This window comes from Lactuca virosa, chromosome 6 (assembly GCF_052849685.1).
Source record: "Lactuca virosa cultivar CGN04683 chromosome 6, Lactuca_virosa_CGN04683_v6, whole genome shotgun sequence".
Lineage (NCBI taxonomy): Eukaryota > Viridiplantae > Streptophyta > Magnoliopsida > Asterales > Asteraceae > Lactuca > Lactuca virosa.
Window position 1 is genome coordinate 83,350,709 of NC_136431.1, and position 10,265 is coordinate 83,360,973.

Consider the following 10,265-nt stretch of genomic DNA (forward strand, 5'->3'; position numbering starts at 1 on the left):
AGTTTATCATCATAAAAAATACACATACGCAGGCCTGATAAAAAGTTTACCATCATACAAAATACACATATTCACAAACTCTTGTAATATAATGCATCATGAATCAATATTTAAGGTCAAAAAATTAGTCACAAGTTTGATAAAGAGTAAACATATTTAAAAGAAATTATCATAGATAGCAACTTGCTTCCAAGGTGGAATACTTGCATAAATGAAGGTTGAGGTTCAGTAACCACATTATATGAGTTTTTATTTCAATATGGATTGAACTTCTTAATTACATTTCACATGATGTTTTTTGGTTGGCTTGTGGGTGCTCAAAGAATAACACCCTAGCAAAAACAATACACCATATACTTACAAAATGGTCAAGGATTCAAGTTCAAATAGCCACATAACAAACAACTATGTACTTGATTTATCACATAATGCTCTCAAGAGTTGGAAAAAATAGCCCTATTGCAAACAAATACACCATTTTCAATCATAAAGTATACATGCAACACTTTTCAAAGTACATCTACCATAACTACAAAACCAACATAAGTCAAATAGCTCATAACAATTTTACAAATCCCCTTTAAAAGATCAACACCAAGTACAAATTAGCATGACTAAAACTACACTATCATTGTATCACTCGTGACTTGAACAAGATAAGAAGCTTTACTTCGAACCTACACATTGTTACACAAAACATCATAAAACAAAAACAAAAACAAAAAAACAAATTATAGAAACGCGATAAACGAATTAATCACATACACACCTTTGAAGCATAAGACCTTGTGTCAGTAATGTTGATTTGACAACAACAATTGCGTAGATAAAGGCCCCACATTTCATTCAACAATGTCTTCTCTTTCATCATTGGATTATATAAAAACCAGTTTTCAGTCAACACCAAGTAATTATAAATTCTAAAAAGATCACAAGTTTTGTCTTTTAGATTGATCAATGTCAGTTGTCTTATCACCTCTTCTTCATTCTCTACCTTGTTAAAATAACCTAGAAGAATCCTGAAAGCAATTTCACTTCTAAGTTGCTTGGAGTGCAAGCAAACTGAAGGAATACACTCAACAGCTCTCAAGCAATTGATATCCAGAGGAATCCTGTTTTTGGAAAATCAAAAAAGATAGTTTTTTTTTTGGTAATTAAGATAAGGGAAAACTCCATAAAAGTCCTTATATTTTGGCCTCATAATCGATTTAGTCCTTATATGTTTTTTTATTCAATTAAGTCAAAAAACCCAGCAATTATATTCATTTTGACCCTTTTACATGGGAAAACTTTCAAAATCTACACTTTTTGCCCAGGTTTTAAATTTTATTACAAATTTGGTCCAAAAATTTACAATTTTAGCCTAAATTTCAAAATTTGGTTACGTGTTCATTCTAAATTGAGATTTTTACATCTTTTTTTCGAAGTTTTGTTTTGAATTATGTTTTTTTGCTATAAAAAAAATCGTATTTATACAAAAAATATATATTTTCACATAAAAAACCTTTTTTCTATATAAAAACTTTTTTATATGAAAATATTTTTTTTGTATAAATATGATTTTATAGTTTCACATACTTGGATGCTGTTTTGGGGCATCTCATTTCGGGAAGAGATGTTACCGGCCCTTTGATATGCATCACATTCTTTCACGAAGATGTGAGCATCTTTGAAAATCGTAGGCCAGTAAAATCCAGCATCAAAGATTTTTCTTGCTGTGTAATTAGCACCATGATGCCCCCCAGTCGGTCCAGCGTGACATCCTTTCATGATCTCACGACTTTCTTTTCCGAATACGCATCTCCTTACTACATTATCCGCGCAACTTCGGAATAAGTAAGGGTCATCCCAATAATAGTGCCTGAGGTCCGAAAAAAATTTCTTCTTTTGTTGATGTGTCATTCCTTTAAAAAGAAATCCTGCAGCCAAGTAGTTTACAATGTCTGCATACCAAGGTACCTCTTCACCTATCATCATCAAGGATTCATCTGGAAGCAAAAAAACATATTCGAAACAATATTTTGAAGAAAAAAAGATGTTAAAAAACCAAATTTACGATGAATTCGTAACACAGCATTTTGAAATTTAGGCCAAAAGTGTAAATTTTTTGACTAAATTTGTAATAAAAATTAAAATCTGGGCCAAAAGTATAAATTTTGAAAGTGGGATGACATGTTGACCGGGTAAAAGGGTCAAAATGAATACAATTGTCCAGTTTTGGGACTTAATTGAATAAAAAAAAACATATAAAGACTAAATCGTATGAGACCAAAATGTAAGGACTTTTATCAAGTTTTCCCTTAAGATAAATGAAAGAAAAGAAAATAGTGATAAATAAAAACCTTGAAGCAATGGATTTTGATATTTTTGTACAGCTGGCACTCCATTCTTCATCTTTGAAGAAATTAATCAAAGATATCATACATTCATATAAATCCACAGACAAGCCTAGTAACTGTCGATCTAACATAAGACGAACGATAACAACCACCAACTCTTCTACTTCTGATGTTGAGAAAATAAAATGAAACTTCCTACAAAATAAATTAAAAGAAATTTGAAATTTTGTTACTAAACATGTCATGTGTGCCCGTTTGTTATGCAGGACAAAACAGGTTGTATTGTGTTTGATGTTAATAATTGCAAATTTGTGTCCCATCCAAAAAGGTGGGACGGGGTGTTGGTTTTTGTCTATTGCTTGTGAAAAAGACATAAATGCCCTTATCATATGAAGTTTTCCCTAACCTTGCTTGGCTACAAGTAGAGATGTATTTGATCCATGCTCTAATGTTTTGAGGTGGGCCCACGTGTTCGGAATCTGAAATTAGAGAAAAAAGGAATTAAGTAAGATGCTATAAAGTATAAAACTCAAATAAACATAAGTATGTTGCTATTTCTTGAATTATACCTCCAAGGTCCATTTCAGTATCACAAGAATCTTTTTTAGGTGAATTCAGTAAATATCCATAAGTTTCAAGGGCACCATTGAGTTCCAAATAAGTTGGAAGCCAATCAATCTTTAAAGACAATGATTCACCCTAAATAAACCAAGAAAGTAAATTAAATTATATATAATGATTTTGGGGACATGATAAATTAATTGATACATGATGAATTATATTGACTTGAATTAATGACAATTGACACCTCATTTTTTAGCAAAATTGCACACCAAAAGTTGACTGCAGCACTTCTGAGAGCTTCCTTTGATGAGTACAACACTGTAATTATAAACATGGAAAAAAATAAAATGTGAATTATTGTTTTAAAAGATATAAAAGTATTAGGAGATGAATGAATTTAACATACTTAAGTGAAAAGTCCATGTTGCTATGGATTTTTCTACTTTGCCATATTTTTGGACCAATTTCAATAGCCAGCCATTAGTCAATAAACCCTCAAAGAATATTTCTCCTGCAACAAGAAGATGACAAATACTATTGGTAAGGGTAAGTACAGGATTGGACTTTGAAATTACCAGATTGCCCCTTACTAACCTGTTTCCAATGTTTTTTTATTACCATGTATGACATGAATAGATGCTTTTTTTAAAAATACCGACCTGATTTGGTACTAAGCTCAACCAATGAATTCACTTCATGGTTCAAAAAAGAATGAAAAATGGAGCAGCTTTGAAGATTGGTAAATTCAAATGAAGGTGGGGATTTCTGTAAATTGTAAAAAGAAAATTGTGTTATAATGTGTGATAATATACAAAGAGTGTCAAAACATGTAATAAACCTGGTTCCCAAAAACTTGAAGACCCCAAATGGAAACATCATCCTCATCACTTAGTTTTGTCATCTACAAAATACAACTCATTAAGTTACATTGCAATGAAAAAGCAACAATGTTTTATATGAATTGAGATAAATAATGAAAAGGGTGAGAGCAAGATTTGTGCCTTTTCATGACATTCGTCAACGTATTTAGATAATTTGGCAACTCTTCCGTCTTCTTCATCATCAGAGTTGTAGGCTTTTTTAGTTTTAGCTATTTTTGATTCCCTTTCGATTACCCTATTCTTCTCCTTGTAGTGATCCACTAGTAAATCATCCAGACCAATCACTTTTTTCCTATGAATTTACAGTTGAAGCTTCACATATTTGAAGTAACAAAAGTGAAAGTGCATCTGTTAACTATCAAAAGAGGAATTAACCCTTCAACTGTAGTGGAATCAGATAAAAATCAAAAACCCTAACAGTCGAACATGTCAACAGAAGTCAAAAGGTAATGACCAATAATCTAAACCCTAATTTTACAGATTTTGAAAGTTCATACGAATGAAACGATGCAAGATAACAAAAGCGGGAACGAAAGAAACGTTTCGACTTTCAGGAAAAGAACAAAGGGGGTTAACGTTACCTTTTTTTGGGGGCGACAACGGGTGAAGATGCGAGTAGAGCATCCGACTCGAAATCAAAAGGGTCGTCTTCCATATTCTGAAGTTTTGAAAGATTTTCTGATCTTCGAGAATCGAGAATCTCTTCTGTGTTGAGGAACCTGACACCGTTTCAAACAAGACGCCTTCCGCCGCGCCAAAACTGGGGAAGAAAACCTTTTGGATCGACCCGACCCGATTACCAAACTGATGGGTCATTATTCGGGTTTTCAATCCGAACATCAAGTAATTCGATCCGCTTATTAATTGGGCTTTGGGCTTTGAAGTGGAAAACACATAGTTAACAATACAAGTTCAAAATTGAAGCGGTCTGTTTGATAGTGTCTGAATGAGAAAGTGCTGACTGGGAAAGATCTGTCCGAGTAATAAATTCTATCCGAGTAAAAAACTATGCTGTTTAATTGTACATCTGACTGAATTTGCTGAATGATGCAAAATGACCATTTTACCCTGATACTCAAGAATCTTTTTATTAAATATACTATTAATAAAAAAATTAAAATTATTTAGTACATGTAATATTAATTTAAAATATACTATTAATCAAAAGCCTTAATGATCTCACAAAATGGCAATTCATGTGTTATGAATTTCTCCAACTCAAGTTCCTGCACAAAATAACCTCAGATTCATCAATCAAAAAAGATTTTGCACAACATTTCTCTATCAAAAAAAAATCTGCACAACGTATCTTTATGAAAAAAAAATTATGCACAACATTTTTCTTAAAAAAAAAAAAATTTGCCCAGTAAATTTCTTTTTCAACTGTAGAAACAACAAAGGACAAACAGATAGAACAAAAAAAATCGGAACTTCAACATCAAAAAATCGAAACTTGAACAGCAACAAAATTGGAACTTGAACGGGAATAAAATCGGAACTTGAACAGAAAAATAGTCGAATTGAACAGCAAAAATGGGAACTTCAAGCAGAAAAAACGCAATTGAGAAGAGAGAAAACGAATTGAACAGCAAAAATAAGAACTTCAAGCAGAAAAAACGCAATTGAGAGGAGAGAGAACCATACCTGATGAGAAGAAGCAGCAAAATCGAAAATTTGTAGAGCTGTAGAGGCGCAAATCGTCGATTGATGGAGGGCATAGCTTCGTTGATCGCTTGAAAGAGAAAAAAATGGGATGAGGGGCTGAAATTTGGAACGTATTAGGGCAAGGGCTCTTTTGGAAATTATCCCCCCCCCCTTTCTTAGTCAGCAGATAACCAAAGTCTTTCCCACTCAGCTCTATCTTACCGAGTCAGACATCTCATATATGTTTATCAAACAAGCTCAGCTGACCGAGTCAGCAAAAAACGTCTGACTCGACTCGGTCAGACGTATATCAAACGGAGCCTAACAACACCAACAATTTCAAAGCCTCACTGACTCATTTAGAAGCAATAAATTTTCTAACGAAATTTGGGCACTACAATGGCTGCATTTTGACCAAAACTAGTTTTACCCAAAACAATACCAACAATTTCAAATTAACATACAAGTTCAAAATAGAAGCAATTTATATCATTTTAAGCGAATAATGACATTTGACAACTATTTTAACATTTATAACCATAAACCATAAAATGAACTTTTATTATTTAAAGTTATAACGAAATATATATTTGTCGTTATTTAAAACATCAAATCCCAACACTCCTAAAAATAAATTAAAATTTTATTTATGAATTAATGGAATATAGTCGATATACGGCGTACCCTAAGAGGCTAAGTCCTAGAAATCCTAACCCCAAATCCATTTCTCGATCCAAAGTTCCGGACGTGAAAGGCATGTATTTTGTTGTTCATTTCATTCTAGTCAATGTAAAATGCTAATTATTAGTTAATTTAGAGAGGTGCATAATTCGTATAAATTTAACATATGAAAAACTACTCAAAAATAACATGTCGGCTCTTTGACCCAAAATCAACCAACTGACCCGTAAACACATATACTTAAACGGATTATATGGGTTGAGTTAGGTTGATGTTTACAACCTACTAACTCATATATTATATGGGTTGGGTTGGGTCAGTGTATTCTGACCCACCAACTCGTCAACCCGAAACCCGACCCAATTGTTAACCCTATTAATAAGCCAAACACCTTCCATAATCAACAAATGATCGAAAGTAACCACCCACTGTTTCAAGAACATTATTTTATCCTAAACACTAAGAATACCACAAGATAACCCATTAGAAGCAGAAATAGCAAAATCAAAAAAGAATTACTCTATAAACGTCTAACATGAAAGTCGTTGATTGAGTCAAATTTTATCTTTTGAATAGTAAGGAAATTAATGCAATGATTAAGACATAATTTCCTCACCCATCTATTTTTTCGCCTAAGCAAAACCTTAAATATTCAATGAAAGAAAATTCGTTGACACTCAAATTCTCCAAATTGTGTAATAATCTTCTAAATATGTACTTCACACCCATTTGTTGAAAACCCCATAGCTTCACTAATCTCTACAAAAGCATTAAGCTTTTCTAGAATATAAAACCCCTCTGAATGCTTATTTGGTTTTTTTTTTTGTAAGAGTCTCGCACCTTAGAACTAACATCCGAGCCTTCACAAACCTGGTCTCCAATGATTTTATTTTGTCCTAAAAAAGGCCCAGTCTTACTTACTAAAACCGAGGCAGCAACAGGAGAAAAAACAGCCCCTCGGTTTTGATCATGTTATTAATCACATGCTTCTTTTTCTCGGACAGTAGGCGTGAATTAGGATTTATAGAATTTCTTGATTTCCTTCCATCGACTTGGCAATTGACGTAACTAGAGTCGGTTCATCTTTATCTTGAGAAGAAAAAATTCTAGATATTGTTTTTCCATTAGCTATAATTAAATCATTTAAACCGAAAAGCGTCACAGTTCACTTCAACATTAGAAACATTATTCTGATTATTGTCTTGCAATTGAATCGGTTTCCGATACCCCTTCCAAATCATCGTTTTCATCTCATTCCTCTACTTGAACCGACGATTCAATCTCACCGTCTTCCACTTCATTTTGCAGAATGTGTGGATTTACAAAACTATCAATATTTTCTTTCGGTTTTAACTCCTAGCCCGAATCATATGAATCTCCCCTTCAAAAATTAAATTAAATAAATCCACAATCAATGAAGCTTCGGTAGTTTTAATAAATAATCTCATACTGTATAAATTAGTGTCACACCCCGGTCAGCGGTGGAAACGTTAGGTTGTGCGACGTATTCATGGATCACAGTCATTGAACATTGAACAATAAAAAAAATAACAATACAAAATACATATTCTATTAATACCGAATAGATATTACATTGTTTTTGTTCTTCGAGTACATGAAAACCAAATTATGATGTGTGTCTTAATAATCATGCATAAACATAAATGGGGATTTATTAGTGGTTCCTTCATTATTCATGAGGGTAAAACTCCATTTAATTACGTCTCTTAGAATACATGAGTTTTGAAGATATGTCAATAATAATGTTGGTGAGTTCCAAAGGTTTTGACACATTGTACTTTTATAACTAAAAGTATATTTATATAATTTTGATTGGTTATCCGGCTTATATAAAATGTGTACTTTTTCTAACCAAAAATTGTAAAATTTGATACTATAAGTACCTACCTTACTTATGTGATACGTGGTTCTTTTCATTTTGATAATTATGATCATAAGTTCTTACCTGACTTATCAAATACAAACATACTTGTAAATCAGTACAAGTACTAAATAGATCAAATTAAGTCCTATTTAAACTTAATTAATTGCTTTTAGAGTGTACTTTGTGGCGATTATAAGCCTATACCGAGCTAATGGCTAGATTCAACCTCTGTAAGGCACTAAAAAGGGGTCATGCCGAGAACATCTCCAACACTTCATCAATGTCGTGAAAGAGATTAGAGAATGAACATTATCAACCGTTTAGACTCATCAGGCAAGGGTTGTAGCTATCGACAACATGTAGGGTGTCAACACGTATAAGTCTATACACAACGTTACTCACTCGTTTAAGATTAATGTCTATAGCATAGAGGGGTTTTACTAAGTTTTTGTTCTTAGTTAATGAAGTGATCAACTTATATAGTACACCCAAGTTGAAATAGTTCTAAAAGTATGTGCTTTCATTTCCTAAACTTTAAGTTAAAAACTTTCTAGACTCGTTATTCATTTGTTAAGTTCAAACCACTCTATAAGTGTGATTGTGTGTCCTAAACTTTAAGTTGTGAAGTTTCTAGACTCGTTTTTTATTCATTGTATAAAAACCATTATAAATTATCTAACGAAATTTGGACAGCGTAATAGCTGCATTTTGACCAAAACCAAGTTTTACCCAAAACAATACCAATAATTTCAAATTAACATACAAGTTCAAAATAGAAGCAATTGTTGGAATCCTAAGTCTTGGGGTCCAAGCAATCTAATTTATGGCAAGTCTAGTTTATGGCAAGTTGGTCATAAGTTTTCCAGTCTAATACAAGTTGGTATGTTAGGCTATATATACCTGTCCATAATCGAGTTTATGATTATGAGAACATATTGTAAAAACATTGGTTTTGAGTGATTTTCCAATTAATCAAAGAGTTATTTTGGTTATTTTGTTTTGCATTCTTGTTTTCTAAACTTTAATTGGTAGGTATTAGAGCTTAGGAACCGAAGGCTGGGAGATCAAATTTTTACCTGTTGTCAAGTTAGGTCAACATGTCGAATGCAGGAGGAGCTGCTCCGGTGAATGTGAAGGAAGTTGGATCCAGCATAGTCGTATGTCCCATGTTATCATCAACCAACTATACTGTTTGGGCTCTACGAATGAAGGTAGTTCTCAAAATCCATAAGGCTTGGACAGTAATTGATCCAGGAACAGAAAAGAACGAAGATAAAGATTACCTGGCGATGGGGTTGTTGTATCAGGCGATCCCGGGGACTTTGATTATGCAAATCGGAGATGTGGAGTCCTCAAAGGTGTTGTGGGACGCAATCAAATCCAGGCGTGTGGGTGATGACCGCGTGAAGGAGGCTAGGTTACAAACCTTGATGGCCAAATTCGACCGATTAAAGATGTCTGACTCAGAATCGATTGACGATTTTGTGGGAAGATTGTCCGGGTTAGCCTTAAAATCGGCAGCCCTAGGAGAAGTAATTGATGAAACGAAGCTTGTGAAGAAGTTTCTTAAATCATTACCGAGAGTGAAGTTCATCCACTTGGAACAAGTCTTGGATCTCAAATCGGTTGGATTTAAAGATGTTGTGGGAAGGCTTAAAGCTTATGAAGAAAGGATTAGGGAAGAGGGTGATGACGGAGGAGAAGAATCGAAGGGTTTATGGTCATCGAGCAGTGGCGACAATGGTTCAGGTGGTGGCGATGGCTTGTCTGGTGGAGCGAAGGAAAGATCGACAAAGGGAAAAGGGGTGTCGAGTGGTAATCATGGATCAGGAGGGTTTAATGGATCTGACGGATCAAGTGGGCCTAAATCATGTAATCGGGTATCATAAAGGGGTAAACCCAATCACCACAAGTCCAATTCTGATTTAACTCAACCCAATTCCACCAATTGCAAAAAAATGTAAATGTTGTTGTGACAAAAATCGGAAAAATAGCGAAAATGACCGATCTAAGGTGATTTGTTTTTAGTGTGACAAACCGGGTCACATTGCCTCTGAATGTCCGGAACGACTCCAAAAATTACAAGAAGGTGATTTTTCGGAATGTGATGACAACGATGAGCGCGTATTTTAAATACGGATTGGGGTTGAAGAATTCTCTAGAAGGATTTAGAGATTCGGGGGTGATTATTGGAATCCTGAGTCTTGGGGTCCAAGCAATCTAATTTATAGCAAGTTGGTCATAAGTTTCCCAGTCTAATACAAGTTGGTA

At 33.8% G+C, this 10,265-nt stretch overlaps 1 protein-coding gene across 1 annotated transcript; it reads right to left on the reverse strand.

Annotated features, from left to right (window-relative positions):
- Positions 1 to 472: 472 nt before the first annotated feature.
- LOC145118619 (actin protein 2/3 complex subunit-like protein) lies at positions 473 to 4,510 on the reverse strand. The gene is made up of 11 exons (XM_079054315.1): positions 4,366 to 4,510; positions 3,905 to 4,076; positions 3,742 to 3,804; positions 3,563 to 3,668; positions 3,310 to 3,414; positions 3,148 to 3,221; positions 2,909 to 3,038; positions 2,746 to 2,818; positions 2,343 to 2,534; positions 770 to 1,112; positions 473 to 677 (listed from the first exon to the last, which is right to left on the reverse strand). The coding sequence occupies exons 1-11, from the start codon at positions 4,437 to 4,439 to the stop codon at positions 621 to 623; spliced, it is 1,389 nt and encodes a 462-aa protein (XP_078910441.1). The 5' UTR covers positions 4,440 to 4,510; the 3' UTR covers positions 473 to 620.
- Positions 4,511 to 10,265: the final 5,755 nt, after the last annotated feature.

What these genes read in the sequence shown, in the direction of transcription:
- LOC145118619 (XM_079054315.1), bottom strand. Translation starts at nt 4,439, where the DNA reads ATGGAAGACGACCCTTTTGATTTCGAGTCGGATGCTCTACTCGCATCT. An exon ending in GTTGTCGCCCCCAAAAAAAG is followed by an intron (nt 4,077 to 4,365) that starts GTAACGTTAACC and finishes GTAAATTCATAG; the next exon opens with GAAAAAAGTGATTGGTCTGG. An exon ending in TGAGCTTAGTACCAAATCAG is followed by an intron (nt 3,415 to 3,562) that starts GTCGGTATTTTT and finishes TTCTTGTTGCAG; the next exon opens with GAGAAATATTCTTTGAGGGT.